This window comes from Lynx rufus, unplaced genomic scaffold, assembly GCF_022079265.1.
Source record: "Lynx rufus isolate CCGP_SWC_20201006 ecotype Redwood Valley unplaced genomic scaffold, mLynRuf1.p SCAF_11, whole genome shotgun sequence".
In the NCBI taxonomy this organism is placed as follows: Eukaryota; Metazoa; Chordata; class Mammalia; order Carnivora; family Felidae; genus Lynx; species Lynx rufus.
Genome location: NW_025814825.1, coordinates 17663597 through 17681368, shown reverse-complemented (window position 1 = coordinate 17681368; position 17772 = coordinate 17663597). Strand labels below are relative to the sequence as shown.

Below are 17772 nucleotides of genomic sequence, written 5' to 3'. Positions count from 1 at the left end.
CACAAATCTGCAATTAATGGCCCTTGAAAAAGTCATAGCCCACTCTGGGAGGCATGCACTGGCCTGAGTTCCAAGGTGGCCCCTCTAGAAGAGCTTCTATCACTATTTTGTGTCCATGGAAGGAACCCTACAGACAGTGCCCAGATTTCTCAGGCTCTCCTTTCCTGAACCATGTCTTCACATCCCCAGTCCAGAAATCTCCAGAACAGCCAAGTTATATAACAGCAAAGCATGGGGCCAAGAGGAGACCTGAGTTCTGATCCCATTTTCATTTCTTTCTGGAATATGCAGTGAATCCCACAACCTCTCTACCTCAGTATTCCACATTTGTGAGATAAGACGCTACCTGTTCTGCCTTTTATCAGTATTGTAAGGATCAAGTGGAACCATAAGTGTGCAAAGGTTTCAAAATTAATGTCTCTCCATCCTCACATTCAGGATTTTGAAATGAAAATAATTAAAAAGAACAGAAAAACAAAAAAGGAAGAAAGAGAAAAAGAGGGAGAATGAGACAAAATTGTACTGAGCCTTCACTTTGTGCATGCCCTGGGATAAGTGCTTTATAGGCATCATTTTCTTTAATCCAACAACCCATATTTCATTAGCTCCATTTCAAAGGTGAGGTAACTGAGGCACTCCTTTACACAAAGTCACAAAGCAAGTGCAAGAGCTGAGACTCAAATCCAGGTCGTTGAACCCTACAACCTGGGTTGTACAGCATGTCACCACAATATTCCCCTGAAATCACAAAGACCGGAAGCTTCAGGTACCACCTCGTGAGCCTGAGGTTCTGTTCATGTGACTGCAGCACAAAGTCAGAGAGAGACCCTCAAAGATAGATGCTCTAAGTTTCTTCATCCATTTGATAGATGAGGAATCTGAGCCCTGGAGAAACTTGGGAGGGAGGGAGAAACTTGCCCAAGAACACCCATGTGCTGGCTGTTACAGTACAACTGACACACAAGCTCTCAGTGTGGTGGACATTAGTCGCTGTTTACGAAAGACATCTTCTGTTCTTTATGGGTACTCAGCTAAGCAGCTGTATTAGTTCACTTGTGCTGCCATAACAAACACCACACTGGGTGGTTTATTTTTTTTTTTTTTTTTTTTTTAAAATTTTTTTTTTTTCAACGTTTATTTATTTTTGGGACAGAGAGAGAGACAGAGCATGAACGGGGGAGGGCCAGAGAGAGAGGGAGACACAGAATGGGAAACAGGCTCCAGGCTCTGAGCCATCAGCCCAGAGCCTGACGCGGGGCTCGAACTCACGGACTGCGAGATCGTGACCTGGCTGAAGTCGGACGCTTAACCGACTGCGCCACCCAGGCGCCCCGCACACTGGGTGGTTTAAACAACAGAAACTTTTTCTCAGTTCTTGAGGCTGGAAGTTCAAGATCAAGGTGACATGGCCTCTGTGCTTGGCTGGTTAACAGCTGCCCTCTGCATATGGTTGTCCCTCTGTGAATGTATACCCCTGGAACCTCCCTGTGTGTCCTAATTTCCTCCTCTTGAAAGAACCACAGTCATACTGGATTAGGTAACCAGCCCTAAGAGCCTTGTTTTCATTCAATCACCTCTTTAAAGGTCCTATCTCCAAATACGGTTAAATTCTGAGGTACTGGGACCTGGGGCTTTAACATATGAAGGCAGTGGGGGCGGGGGGCGGGGTAATTCAGCCCCTAACAGCTACATTTCCCAGACTCTCTTGCAGTTATGACTGTTCATATGACTGGGTTATGGCCAGTGGAACAGGGACATTACTGAGGCATTTTACCTCAAAAGCAGGCCCATAAATCATTCAGACAATCCCCCACACTCTTGCTCTTGCTCCTTCCCTTGGCTTCCATGAAGTTAAGATTGCCAAGACCTAAGGAAAATGGAGAGCCATTGGATAAAAGGAGTCTAGGTCCCTGACTGGGCACTCCTCACTCTCCATCCATATATCTTCTGTGCACTGAGAGTGACTAAGCCCCTAAGGTTCAGGGGCTGTTTGTTATAGCAGTTAGCCTCTCCTGACTAATACACCCACCCCTCAACCAGTATTCATTCCATTACATACCAAGGGTCAGTGAATATTACCAAAAATGAGAAGTAAAATAACAGACTGGCACCAGTTCCAAGGTCAATGAGCAACCCAGGTGGGCTGCAGAAAAATGAGAGAAAAAAAGCACTGGCCTTTTTTGGGGTACCAGGCCTCTCCATGAGCACAGATCTCTAGAACCTCCTCTCACAGACTCTCATGGGGTCTCCTGGCCCCTCCTCCCTACAAGGCTAATAAATGAGAGGGGGAGGTAGGGTGCACATGACAATGATCCCTTTCTTATTTAAACAGACCATTTTTCTCCCCAATAAATGCTTTTTTTTGTCAGCTCAAATAGTCCCCTTTGATAGAAACCTGAAAATAATTAGCCTTAATAGCTCTGCTGTGAATAATGTGCACAAGAAGGAGGTAGATGTTAATAGGAACCTTCCACTCCAAAACTAAGTCACCCTCTCGGCCTCCCTCCCCAAAAAAGAAATGTAACAAGAAAAAGATTATAGGTTTAGCACTACTTGGGAATAAATGTATATTTGAAATAAATGCATGAAATCCTTTAAAAACAGCACATGCTGAAAACTTCATATTTAGTTTGATTTGCTTTCCAAATCACACAGACTGCACAGTTGCATACAATCTTTAAACAAGTACAACCCCTGAGAAGTGTGGATAGATTTAAGAGAAATAAAAGCACGATCAGCCAGCTTGTAATCTTCTTTTCTCTTTTTTCCTCCCCAAAGCTGCATTAAATTGCCTATTGAGAACAATAACATATTTGTGCTTTTATAGGTAGATGATTGGTATTATGCAAAGATTTGGCTAACAGTCTAAAGGCACATTCACACTGATCAGGAGTGCATGCTGCTAATAATTTTTGGGATGCTCTAGGGAACCCGTAATTCCCTGGGACTACAACCTAGCAGGTCAATGCAGGCTTTGTGGGAGCTCCCACAGATTCTAAGCCTCCTTCCCAGAACCATTCCAACCAATCAGACCTGGGGAAACCCATTCCCAAAGAAAGCTTTGGAAATGTGAAGTATCCCTTTTGCCCTACATTCTTCCTCTGGCCAGGGTAGGCATGATGACTCATCCAGGCTGGACTGGCAACTTAAAATGGCAGCTAGGCATTTTTATGCACAACCTAAAGCTGCTTATATGTCCACACCCTGAGATGCAATAAATTCATTCCTGGAAAATTATCCTAAGGCAATAATTTAAAAGAAACACACTCTGAGACAGAGTGACATACATCCACACCCACCTACCCACTCACCTCCCTCCACACACAAGTAACAGTATTTTATACACAAGATTAAAGTATAGAAATGGTGGGGAAATGGTTTACTAATGGATGGTACTTTCATCAATTTGATGAAGAACTGCACAGTCCATCAAAAGAATAAATTTAAGGACTATGAAATAGCACAATACGAAAAAAATTAGGTAAAGGCAGAGAGCATTAAGCACACATATAATACCTATAGAAAGGGATACAGCTTAGAAGGGAACAGAACAAAATGAAAAGTCACAAGAGTTAGCATGTAGGGAATACAGTTGAAAGATTTTCTTTGTTAATTTCCCTTAATGGGATCATAACATTGTTTTTAAAAACATATAAAAACAAAATAAAACAAAATGAAATGGTCCCTGGGCCTTTTAATCTTTGATTACCATGTGTACGTCAGAGCCCTGAGATTCAAAATCCAAGCTCAAATATAATTTATAATTCCCCTTTTAGGAAATTCATGAATTGCTTCCTAAGGAAGTTTGTGAAGGGTGGTAATATTTGGTTGCACGGACAAATATAATCAGACCATTGCCAGACTGTTTCATCTGAGATACAGAAAAAGAAAGTTGCACATAAGCATCTAGAAACATGGAATTTGGGAAGCCCCATTACAAAACTGCTCCACAGAGAGATCTGTTTACACACACACACACACACACACACACACACACACACACACAGGTGCAGCAGCAGCAGCACTAAAAGAACTTTTGTTGTCATATAGTACAACTTACAAGAATAACTCACATTTTCTACAAACCGGAAACCCAAAGGAAAAGGCTGTATTGCACACCTCACATTCATCCCTAGGAACAGCTAAGTGACGTTGGCCATCAGCACGGCTCCTGCTCCCCCTGCACCAAATATGTCTTTCTGTCATTCCTTACATGCTTATTCATACCTTAGAGAGGTGAGTGAGGCAGGGAACTTCCTCTTCATTCTCCATGAAGCTCACACTGATTTCTGGCTAAGTGGCCTACCTTTTCTAACAGCTGTCCTAGAGAAATAATAGAATGTCACTGAAAGAGGGACCTGAAGATCTCACCTAAATTACTTTTTTATTAAATCTTTTTTTTCAAAAGAATTGTTTCTCTTTACTGAGCACCTACTATGTGCCAGGCACCATCTCAGATGCCTAGCATGCATCTGTTTCTTATTGCCATAACAAACTGGCATGGCAAGTGTCATCCCCTGACACAGATGGGAAAAATTATAGCTATGGGGTGACTTGCCCAGGGTCACACTCCTTGAAGTGGTAGAGAGAGATCGGAATCCAAATCTTGGGACCCCTTGTCCCGAGCTCTCAGAAAAACCATCCGTGCCTCTTTGGCACACTCGGGGGGGACTCAGCATGAGCGGCTTTTCTGCAGGGGTTATAATTAGTTGTCTGGTCCCAGTTGCTTGCAGGGTAAACAATGTCTGATAAACCCACAACGCTGTAAGTATTTATTACATTGCAACCCAGCTGCCAACTGTCTAACCATTTTAATAAAAAGCTATTTTCTAAGGTTTATGTTTTATTGCGTGTATGACTCCCTTATTGGTTAGCATTTTGGAGTTGTGGAAAAGGTTATGAATTTAGAAACTGGCTGCATTCATATCATATTTAAAACTTAATGCTATTTTATTAAAGACATATGGGCCTCCAAAGTACACATATTAAATGTCATGTAAGAAAAGTAGCAGTTTAAATCATGGTCAAATTCATTTTTGACGTGACTCCTGAGGCTTCCCAAGATCTGAACTATTTCTTTGTAAATCTGGCAGTTTAACCACACTCATAAATCACTTTCAAAGCATATTATTTCTTAATTTTACTGCATTAGAGAGCGTTTGGCCTACACAGTGAACTGTTTGTAGCAGTTATGTGAACAAAGTTGCACATTTAGTCATATAATGTGCAAGAGAAGTGGGGAGGGGAAGCGAAGAAGGAAGAGCTTTTCATTCTTCAGTCTGTTTTACTTACTCCTTCCATTTTTACCTAACCAAATGCAATTCATAGCATTTGGATTGGGCCTCTGTAAGCTCAATATGCAGAAATCACCAGTTAGTACTGAGGGTTTTTGGAACACAAGGAAAACAAAAAGAATTTGTAACTGAATCTTTTCCAAAACATCCTGTGACTAGAAATTACAATGGGTACAGAAATGAGACATTTAAAAAAATATTATACTTAATTGAAACAGATTTTTTTAAGTGTGTGTCTTTGGGTAATACAGCTCTTGGTCATTTTCTAATTATCCAGAGATGCAGGATCTCAACCTGGGGTTTTCAAAGCCCTTCTCATGATGAGATAATATTCTCTGGACGTGTGTAAGGACCCCTCTGATTTCACTGCCTGGATTTCTCCATTTTACTATGGGGTAGAAGGGGTGGACTCCAAAGACAAATTCCAGGATCTCACCATCAGCCTTGATTTCTAGATTCACCCAGGGAGGTGAAGGGGGATGAAGAGAGTTGAGTCCAAGGTCACGCAAACCAAAGGGCTTAGGGGTTTATCTCTGCAAAGCAGAGACCCCTTTGCTCTAAGTGACATCCACTTGGGGCTACAGCACTGCCGTCCTCCTGTTTCCAGCAATGACAATGGAGCGGTCTCATCCTCCATACTATACTCACTTTTCTTGTGCCTCCTTTTCCCCCTGGCTCTCTCCTTCCACCATCCCCATAAAAACAAACAAGACTTACGTAGTGCCTGGGGAGATCCTCAAAAGGAGGGGCCAGGGCCTCTCCTGGATGATCCTGAGGTCTTCCTTCCCTTGCCATATTCCCTTTTGATAGGTGTTTTATCCTCATCAGAAGGTAGATGCTTAACAAAAGCCTTAGAAACATCTTATTTAAAATTCAGTTTAGCCACCAGATATATAGGGCAATACCCCCTCTGTGGACTGAATTATGTCTCCCAGAATTCATATGTTGAAACCCTAACCCCCAATGTAACTGTATCTAGAGATAAAATCTTTAGGAAGCAAATAAGGTCAAATGAGGTCAAAAGTGTGGGGCTCTGGTCTGACAGGACTGTGGCCTTATAAAAAGAGGAAGATTGGTCAATCTGCTCACTCACTCTCTCTCTCTCTCTCCCCCCGCCCCTCACAATGTGAGGGCTCAGCGAAAGATGAGCCATCTGCAATCCAGGAAAAGGGCTCTCATCAGAACCAGACCATGTTGGTACCATGATCTGGACTTCCAGCTCCCAGAACCATGAAAAAGTTCATTTCTCCTCTTTAAGCCACTCCATCTATGGTGTTTTGATATGGCAGCCTGAGCTGGGGGCACCTCAAGCCAAATTTACCTTCCCTGTGTTCACCCACACAAACCAATGATACAACAATGCCACAAAAAAATAACTGCTTTGAAATTACACAGCTAAGAACACTAGCTGCCCCTGGTTCCACATACCAGAGACAGTGTTAGCTCCTTGAATATATTATCTCATTTAATTTTCACAACAAACATGGGAAAGAGGCATGGCCTGCTCTGTATTAACAATGGAGAAATAGACAGCAGAAGGGAGAAGTTCAGCCTTTACTCCAAAGTTGACATGAAACGCTGAATGGGACTGCCCTCTAAATGGAACAGCCAATCTGACAAGAGCCCATGAACAAAATAAGAATCATACGTTTCCTATGGAATACAATAGCCAATAAATTCAGATTTTAAACCTTCCCAAAAGAGCAGCTGGAGGCAACTCCTTGAATCATGTCAAGAACAAAAATGAAGGTTGGGTGGTGGGAAGGAATGAATAAAAATGGGCCAAATAAAGCACAGGAGAGGTCACTAAGCCATATAGCCTCTGTGACACTTCAAAATGCCAACAAAAACTAAGTGATTTACTTCTAAATTTCACTCACGAATTAAAAGCTTTATGGAGTGGAAGTCCCACTTAAAATTCCCCACTTCAAAAAAAAAAAAAAAAAAAAAGAAAGAAAGAAAGGAAAAAAAATTACTGCTTTGGAGCCTAGACAGAGAGCATTAGTTCACTGCTGAAAAAGAAATAATGAGTTCTAATTCAGGTAATGTAGCTCAAAATTTACTGCCATATTTTAAAATGCACATGAAAAATAAAATTATCCTAAAATGTCCTTGGTGAAAAGGCTGAGTGTAATTGCTATCACTGACAATAGCATTGAACTTAGCTAAATTAACATCAAAGGAAGCCCCAATTACAGAGCATCTGTGCATTATTGATGGTGCCCTGTCTGTTAATCTAAGACACTCTACTGTAAGGAGCAGAAAAGCAAATAAAAGAGCTAATTGTACCACCAGCCTTCAGAGACCCTAAGGGCAGACCTGCCCTATCATGCTGGTGAAACACAACTTTGCCTGGTCAGAGGGTCGGTGAGGAGGCGTCTGGAGCCAGATCGTGTACATGGGCCCCAGAAAGAAGCCATGGCGACCAGAGTCAACAGAACCATGAGGAGGCAAAAACACATTTACCCCAGAGTTATTCCCAACTCACAAGCTGGACTCAGCAGCTACCTGAGAATGTAGATGGCCCTGGAGATCTGGGCGGGGAGAAACGAGCTCTCTGGAGAAACAGGCAGTTGAAAGGCCTCCTAACTCTTCTTCCTTATAATAAGAAACTCCTTCTTTTTACTCATCAAGGATCCATTTAGGGCAAAAGGCACCTTTGGGGGAAAAGGTAATTTATTCAACAAGAAGAAGCTCTCCTTTGAGCATCTGGCTCCTCGCTGAACCCAAGTGTGTTGAGGATGAAAGCGCCATTACTGTAGCTCATGCTAATACCTATGTATGCCTTCTTGGCTCTCACCTGGATGATCTCCAAAAAGTATGTGTTAGCCACACTCAGACAGACAGATCACATTTTTATTTCAGTCAAACTCTGTGAAGACTCATGCCTCTATTCAAGTTGGATAACCTAAGAGTATCCCACTACTTTATCCTATCTATTTATTATTGTGCTTCTTAGGCTTTTGGGGACAATGAAAACAACAAGTAAATGTTAAATAATAGAGACATCCCTTCCATCACTAAGCTTACGTGAGTTTTATATCTTCTTAAAGTTCATTCTTCTTTTCTGCTGTTAAGAGCTGCATTGTATCCCCTCCCCAAATTGACAGGTTTAAGCCATAGCTCCCAGTAGCTCAGAATGTGATTATGTTTAGAGACAGAGCCTTTAAAGAGGTGAATAAGCTAAAATGAAGCCATCAGGATGGGTCCTAATCCAATATAACTAGTGTTTTAATAAGAGGCGGAAATCTGGACACACAAAGAGATAGCGGGGATGCGCACACATATAAAGAATACCGATATGAGGATACAGCGGGAAGGCAGCCATCTGAATGCCAAAGAGAGAGGCCTCAGCAGAAGCCAATTCCCACCAACACCTCGATCTTGGACGTATAGCCTCCAGAATGAGAAATGAATTTCTGTTGTTGAAGCCACCCAGGCTGTGGTATTTTGTTAACAGCAGCTCCAGCAAACTAGCACATCTGCTATTAGTTGTAGGCAGTTTGGAAATAACCAGAACTCACGAGCAGAAATTAGGACCATGCCATCTTCATTTTACCCTTTTTCCCTAGCCATAGAATTATAAATACTATTAACATGAATCAAAGTTAACTTCAGAACAATGTTCATGATTTTCCCCCAGTGGGCCATCCATCCAGCAGGATTCCCTGCCTTCTAGGATGTCAATCTGCCTGGGGGGTTCAGGCTCTACCATCTGATGTTTCCACAGTCCCAGAATGGACTTTCTAAGGAAGGCATAACTTCATGAAGCCACAGAGTTCACAAGGAGAGAAAGCAAGGCCCTGGACTCACTTAGGGGTAGGGACGCTGATGCTTTCCTGATGTCCCTTCATTCAGACCTCAGTTGCTAGCCTTTTTTCTCTGTTCCTAAACAGCCCACTTCTTCTCATTCCTGGGCTCAATCACCAGGCTCAAAGCAAAGAGTTAGTGGCGTGGTGAGTGGCAAGTGGCAAGTGGAATAAAGCATGTTAAGGCCAAGGTGTTGTTCAGGCTGACCAATGCATGTATCACTGGGGAGCAGCTCCCTGACAAGCCCTGACACTGAACACAGAAGGCAGTGTAATGTTAGCTTGAAACATGCATAACTTGAATGCAGCACCCCAAGTGTATTCTATGAGAATCCACTTTCTTAAGGAAGCATCTTTATTTTTCTCTCCTCTTTTCTTTCCTCTCAAGCTAATTTTTAAAAATAACAAGAAACCTAAATTGCAAAAGCAAAATACCAGATACTATCTTCTTAAGTGGATCATGAAAATGTCAAGCTGTAAAGGCACAGTTTACAGATATAATCAGTTATAAGGGCTCCATATCAATCATTACCAGAGACCCCGTGAGTAAGGACTTTTCATAGCCCACTTAAGGAGCCTTAAATTCACTCCTTAAAACTGAAGCAACTAATACCATAGTGGACAGGGTCTTTTGGGAAAGAAAATTTCAAATAACTTTTTAGAAAGCCATGGATCCATTTCCAAGGGAGTTATTACTGGATCTCTGACAGCCAGCAGCTTCTTCCTTATCCCATAAACTGAGCTGCTTACTACCACCCAGACCTGCCCCCAAAGTCCAAGGGAGAGGACTCTCAACTTCAGCTTTGACCTCTCTGGCCATCTGAGCACCAACAGTGGCCAGGGCACTTTGAACGCTGGAAAGCTTTGGGCCAGTGGCTATCTCTCACAGATTTCTACAACACCTGCTCTGCACACAGCACTATTATTCCCTTTCCTAGCACGGACATTCCCATACCTTCCTCCCACTTCAAACCTTGCCAAGGTTCTTCCTCATCCTCAAATTAAATTGCAAATTTGGCCTAAGAAACAGAAACACAGCTCATCCCCCGCAATTCTCTGCCTAGACCATGCATTTCACCATGATGGGCTGGCAGAGGGAGTGGTCAGAAGGTCAAAATGGTAATTACAAAGTTACCTTTGGCTCCCTTCCATATCCTGGCCTTCCTAATCTTTTACTGCTACCTCCCATATTTTCATGCCTGTTAATGAAATTTAAGATACAGAGGCAAAAGAATGTGAGCTTTGGAGCCTTACACAGACCCAAGGAAGAACCCGATTCTACATTGCTCTGTAATTTGGGGTGATGTAACTTCTCTGATCATCAGTTTCCTCATTTGTATGTTCAAGTTCAAGGAGACATACAGAGATACTATTGTTAGTCACTGACACAATATCTAGTACACACTGGACACAATACATGCCAGGCATTATATATTACTCATCTATCAGGGAAGTTTCAACACATCTAATAATGTACTACTGGGCAATCAGTCAACCCTTAGGCTGGCCTTGCAATCCTAATTAGTGAAGCATCCAGAAAGCCTGTATAAGTTGGTGCTGTGACACCAAAAACTAAAAAAAATGTGTCCTAGTTACAAGCTCTGGTTCAAGTGGCCAGGGAAGGACCAGAGGGCAGGATGCTTGGATGGATGGCCTACCTATTAGGTTCCTGCAGCAATAGTACTCAAAATCCTAGTGGCTTACAAGAAGTTATTTCTTGTGCAGAGGTCTGTGGTTGGCTAGGGTAGATGTGCATCAGGCTTCAGCTTAGGTTCAGGTCTGCTCAATGTGTGTTTCGTGTTGTTTTCATAGCAAGTGGCAGACATGCAAGAGGACTGAGTGGAAACACATGGTACCTCCTAAGGCCTTGGCCCAGAATGGGCATGCTGTCACTTCCACTCACATCCCATTGGCCAAAGCATCACATGGCCAGCACCAAAGTCAGTGGGATAGGGAGGTAAAAAGAAACACACAATTTTAGACAAATAGTGAAATCTACCACACTTGTCGCAATTGTGAAGTCCCGAGGCTGTACAACATATCCTAGGGATCTAATCCCCTACAGAATGCCACTTACTTCCATGACTCCCTAGGCATGGCTCTGTCTAAAGACCTGTGGACAAAAGTGAGCACGGTAGAGGGAGGCCCAAAGGAGGCAGAGTGTGCAGCTGAGCCACTGGGATGCGGTGAAAGCCAGTGACTCCAACAGAGGTACAACAATCTCTCATGAGGCATTGAGCCTGATGGAGAGTGACACCTGCACTGTGCTCAGCACCTGGCCAGGCCCCATGGACTTGCAGGAGAGGCTCTGAGAGACTGCCTTCAGCACCAACAGTTCAGTTTCACTTTCCTTCTTCCCTCTTTGGATTTCAATTCTCCATCCTCAGGGCTTTGCCAGGGCACAGGAAATACAGCTTTCCTGTCTACCTCCGATTGCAGAGCGTTGCTATCCAAAAGCAAGGCAATGAAGACATACCAAAATTGCCTCCAAAGAACAGTACTCTGAAAGCATTTACTTGAAATCCAAGATGCCATGGTGCTGAAAACGGAGCAACATAAAGTCCTTCCCCCACGCCCAAGTGAATGTGGCAAACTTTGAAATCAGGAAAAGGAAAAACAGACAGACTGCAAATTTTTGGCCTCTGGTGTTGTTTCTAAACACATCACCCAAGCATCTTCCAAAAAATAAGTTAATTTAAAATTTTTCCTCCTTTCAAAATATACTATAAAGTACCTGAAAATAGAATCTAAGTATGTCTGTAGACAAGAAACACCTGTGTGAAAACAGAAAAGAATCATAAAACACTAACATACTCAGGTCATTAGAAATACCCAGAAAATAAACTGACGTTTTTAGTTTTCTTCTGAATATTTGGCATGGTAGAGAACTTTCAACATATATTATTAGCTCATCACCTCTTTAACTGCCTGTATAAGTGGTTTACAATACTTATTCATAGGCATACCCTGGCTTTATATACAATATGTATTCCTGAAAACAGGGAGTCTAGAGTAAATGTTAGTAATTACAATCAGTTTAGAGGTAGTTTCTGATAACCCGCCACATTTTTGCGACTGAGCTAGAATGGCATAATTGGAAGATACAAAAGACATACATGCTATGTTTCCGAACAAGGTAACACCTAGGGAAGAACTAGACTAGGCATCAAAACAAATAAACCAAGCAAGCCACCAGGCAGTGCTCCTTTATGGTACACACAAAAAATAGAATGGCAGCTAAGACCAGGAAAATCTCATTTAAACTACACACAGATTTGTGGAGCACCTCAATATGTTTGCTGAGGAAAGCTACTTTTTACTTCCCACAAGCCCTCATATGAGCAGGTGGTTTCCGGGAACTCTCAGAACACCGCACACTGTGAGCCCAGAACACACCCTGCCCTCCCAGCAACACTGCCTGTGGAGAAGCCCAGGCCCAGCGTTCATGGAGGCCATAGGTTTTGCCATCCTAAGTAATCCCAGGGTAAATCCTTTGGAAAACAAATATGCAACCCAGAATGTCTCCTTCCTGCCAACACACAGATTCAAGTTATTACATTTTTTTAAGGTAGAGGTCCCTCTCCTGCTTTTCCAGAGGACCATATTGAAGCAATAAAAACAATGGGCCACCTTTCATGATGGATCTCCCAAAATGCTCTATTGTTCCCAGTTCATTTTTTTGACGAGTGTTGGCCAAGCCCCTGCCTGAGACCAGGCCCTGGGGGTATGGGGGCAATAAAAACAAGCAAAGTTCCTGCCCTCGAGAAGCTGACATCCCAGGGGACCAGGAGGTGCTTCATTCTGACAAAAAGCTGGCTTCCCGATGCTGCCATTCCCTATCTTTTTCCCCGGTTGCCTTTCATGTGTGTGTGTGTGTGTGTGTGTGTGTGTGTGTGTGTGTGTGTGTGAATCCAAAAAGGTACACACAGATGAAAGGAACTAAAGGAAACCAGGGAGTTATGTCCTAATGCCAAATGTCAGGAGCAGGACTGTGCAGCGTGGCCATGGAAGAAGGTGATGCTCAGATCCAAATAGCTTCCAACATTCAGTGTAAGGTCAGGAATCAAAAAGATTTCCAGAAAGTACATGTACTCGGAAGTTTATTCCTTTAATACATCACATCTCCCTCTCCCTCCTTTCCTTTTCCTGTCTTGCGCTCGCTCGCTCGCTCTCTCTGTCTCTCTCTCCCACACACACACACACAGCTTCCATCCCACCAAAAAAAAAAAAAAAAACCCAAAGATATACACACACACAAATATATAAACCATACCAAACTACACAAAGACACAAAATACACATGATAGGAAACCCAGGCATGCCCACATAAAGGCAAGCATCATATATTTTCAAGGACACACTGACACTCACAAACATACCGATTACCTTCTCTTACCTATAACAGAATGGCCATAATTACGAGCAAAAGTACACACATGTCAAAACACTTTCTAACACAGGCTGTGATTCTCAGTCCAGCTGTCCCTGTCCCTCTCTGCACTGCTTCTGTCCCTCTATGCACTGCTTCTATAAGGTTCTGAAGATTAAACAGTTGGTAGCCAACTTCATATACATGCCTGTAAACAAGAGGGCTCAGCTTTAAATAATTATGTCAGAGAAATGACAACTGTGCTCTTTGCCAGAACAGGGATGAATAATTACAAAGCCAGGACATAATTAAGCAATTCTGACTGTCGGATCTTGAACTGTCTGATATGTAGGGCTGGCATGTCCACCATGCACACCCTTCTGGACAGGCCTCACATCCCTTTGATTTATGTTTCCTGATGCGGCAAGGGGGATCGCAGTCTGGTCATCACAGAAGCCTTTCTTTGGGAGCCTCAACCTTCTCTGCACCTACCTTGGTCCTTTTGGCGTCGACAATGGCATGATTCTGTGGTCAATATTTGCAAAAGACACATATTTTCTTTAAAATTCCAGGAAATGAACACAACCTAGCTGCTGTAGGTCCCTTAACTAATAACACACACACAAACATGCATGTACGCACGCATACACACACCAGTCTAGAACAGTCCATTGTAACATTAGCTATCATTTCCCTAATGAAGGATGGCATCCTTCTGTAGGACAATCAGCGCTCAGACAGGAAGCAGCTTTTAAACAACAAAAGCCAAAAGGCAGCAAACAAAGGGGAAATGTGTCATCGTGAGAGAAGGCGAGCGAGAACTCGCACTCAGGCGCCAGGGCCTGCCAGGTACCAAATCAAACCTCTGTGACATAGGGGGTTTATTAGTTCCTGGACGATTTTGCATTTGCGTCAGCTGAGAACACCCAGACTGCCTGTTCCCTACCTCTAAGGCAAGGGCTGTGATTGGAGAGGCATTTTCCATTCTCCCAAATACTTTATGTCAGGAATAAAATGAAAACAGCTCCCCAAATCACGGCCTCCTTGATCATCCATCAGAGCATTCTGCTGAATAAGCACAACAGGCCGCTGCCGCCTGAGAAAGGACAGGAGCCAACTTGAGATTCCGACTCTCTTATGAAAAATAGGTCTTCACCAAGTGTGCTCAGCACAGCGTTGGCAAATCACGGGGAGGAAATTGCTCTCCACTTAGAAGCCGACTCCGGGTGTACACATACCTCCCAGAACATACATATGTATATACACACAGAGATAGAAAGTGTATATACACACCTGCACAGGAACAAACATATGTCTGTTCACACTGTGAGCAGGCGAGAACCAGCCTTTTTAACACCAATTTATTAATTCAGCAAGAAGCTCATTTGGCCTCTATCTGCAAGAAAAGTACCAGTGTGTTTCTCTGAAAACAGGCAAAAGGGAATTGCCTGGCATTCAAGAAGCATACAGTTTGATATGAAACCAGGAACACAGGGAAATCCTCTAGTGCACCTCAAGCATCATGGTGTATATACAGCACTTACCTAGAAGCCTAGACCCTGGGTTCTAATCCCAGGTCTGCCTGTGTTGGACTATGGGGGCCTTAGGAAACTACATCCTCACCCAGTTCCTTCACCAATAAAATGAGAACACACACCAGGTGATTTCTGAAGTCCCTCCAGTTTGGAAATCACGTAACTCTACAAAAAGGTAACAACTGAAGATCCCCGTGTTTTGTCAGAGTATTTTTGTCTCTTCTCAAATAACTAATGGGTATTTTTATGCTTAATACCATTAGTAAAGATATTGGAGTCAATCACACAAACATAAGCTAATTCTATAATTGATTAGAAACTAATTTGGGACTTTGAAAAGCATTTCTACTGATGCTGCTAATGACTCAAAGAGCCAGCTACTACCAGATTTTAAGTAACCATTCCCACTTGGTTTCAAAGGCAGGGGAAGACTTCAGTCCCTGCTGCCCTCTCTACTCCAAGAGAACAGTTCGGCTTTCACCTGTTTTCTACCTTTAGGCCTTCTTATGAGCTTTTCATTTTGAACAAAGAAACACACGGGGAAAATGTCTGGCTCACTGCTCCAGAGCTAAGATCCGAGTAGAAGAACGTGGCTTGGTGGTCAGACACACCAGTAAAACTACAGTTCCCATGCTTACTGATCGGGCTGCCTAAGTGACACCTCTCGGCCTTAGTTATGTCACCTGTAGAATAAGCCAATGCTCCATTCCTCCTACATTGCAGTGTTCTGGAAGGACTCACAGATCTGTGTACAAAGAACCTTAGGACAGTGGTGAGCACACAATGAGCATCGCACACAAATATGGTGGCCATTATTTTTAGTATCCCTTCAGATTTTCTGTGATAATACAGAGCTTCCCCTGTCAAAAGCAAGGAGAGAAGGAGAAATACTGATCTATCCTATAAAGCGCATGTATATGTGAAGGTGGAAAATGTAGAATGGGTGGGAACCCAAGGTATCATAAGCAGTCCACATGTTGTCCTTTGTTTGGTGATGTCAGCTGCCTCTGGAATCTTTTAAACCTCCCTCTCCCCGCAAAAAAAAAAAAAAAAAAAAAAAAAAAAAGAAGAAGAAAAAAAAGGAGGCCAAGAAATAAATTATTTCATTTGGACAAAATTACAAAAGCTGGAATAACTAAAGGCAGTCATGAGCAATACATCAAATCTGTGCCTCGATAAGGAAAACTGTTAACACTTTAATAGCTACGAAACAAATCACTCAATTAATTTCCCACATGCTGAAACAGGTAACAATACATTTATCTGCCAGTATTATACCCTCCCTATCATATATTTCCACAACTGTTAGCAATTTCATTCAGCATAACAGGAAATAAGTTGCACCTCATGGGTTCAGGGAAAGAAAGTGGCCTGAGGTCTGCCGCCGGCTGAGCAACTTGATGGAAGAGGTTTCGTTTTCTGTTTTGGTTCTGTTTGTTTTTTCCTCTTTCCCTCTTAATCATTTCCAAAGCACGTGCAAAGTACTCCAAGTCAATAAGCGAGGACAAACTAGACCTCCAGGATTTCTGGGCCAGCGTTTTCAACACACAAGAGAGGGTCCAAAAAAGGAAGTAGCTAGGTAGCTCCATGGGGCCCCAGGGCACTGATGGACCTCCAAAGGGGTCATCAAGGATCGTCAGGTCCATTCCCCAGCCTTGGGCTTCACAGGACCCCAACTCCTCCCAAAGAGATAATTTTCCACACCCTTAAAGACTTCCTTGAATCTGAAGCCAAGTCACCCAGCCACATCTCCCCTGCCTCATCAATGCTGTCATTAAGATGACACCATAGTCACTTCCATGGCCTCCATGCAGACTCAGCTTATAAAGGAAAGGTCAGTAAAACTAATCCCATGAGCTCTGGAGAGCTACATGCAGGAAGCATACACTAGTCCAGGTCACACTGTCAGGAAAAATGGCCTTTCCTTCTAACAAGATCTCTGAGAGCTATTGAGCCCTCATACCTGAGGACAGAAGAAAATCACCCTTCCCTCCTGCTATGGCCCCAAGAAAAAAAGAGTTCTTACTCACTAGAACAATCGTACCCACCCAAGAAAGATTAAATTCCCCAAGCTTTCCTCTCTTTCTTTTCTCAGCAACAGACCTCTAGAGGCCCTACCTTATAAATGAAACATCTTCAAGAAGAAGACCTCAAATATGCCCCCCAGAACATCACCATCAGGCTGCGTTATTGGTAAAAGAGCCATCTGGGTGAAATCACCCTACAAGTAAGGTCCCTTTAGATTACAGGAAAATCAAATTTATTCCCAGTCCTACTTCTTGTTTGGCCAACAATATATCCATGGATAAACCCTAATAGGAGATCTCTCCTGAAATCTAAACACAGGACATCCTCCGCACTCAAAGAATAACCAGTGAGGCAAGACATAAATTCCTTGTGAAGACGAGAAAGTAGGCAGCTTACCTTGGGCTTCACCACCTTCATGAATGACCCTCTGACCAAAGCTTCCTCTCGTTCTTTTCTGGTTACTTTCCGGGCATCCAGAAACTTCAAATTGGGCAGTTTGTGCAGAACAAAGCATCTGAAAGAAAAGAGTCAGAGATAACTCAGGGGGGAGGTGATGCCCTCAAAGATCCATGCAATTTGTCTCATGCCCAGGAATCCACATCATTAAGTCTTCAGAAGGTTAGATCTTGGCTGCTGCTGCTTCTTTCTTTCATAATGAATGATCACCCTTTGCAGAAATCCAAATAATTATATTTTACATAGATACACAACTAAGCCTTAAAAATGCACAGTAATGT

General features: G+C 42.9%; 1 protein-coding gene across 1 annotated transcript in view; it reads right to left on the bottom strand.

Moving 5' to 3' along the window:
• Positions 1 to 17772, bottom strand: part of LRMDA (leucine rich melanocyte differentiation associated) — a 1035260-nt gene that overhangs the window by 419406 nt on the left and 598082 nt on the right. Inside the window, exon 5 of the mRNA XM_047073021.1 lies at positions 17432 to 17549. Within this exon, the coding sequence (XP_046928977.1) occupies positions 17432 to 17549 (118 nt within the window). The remainder of the gene's footprint in view (positions 1 to 17431; positions 17550 to 17772) is intronic.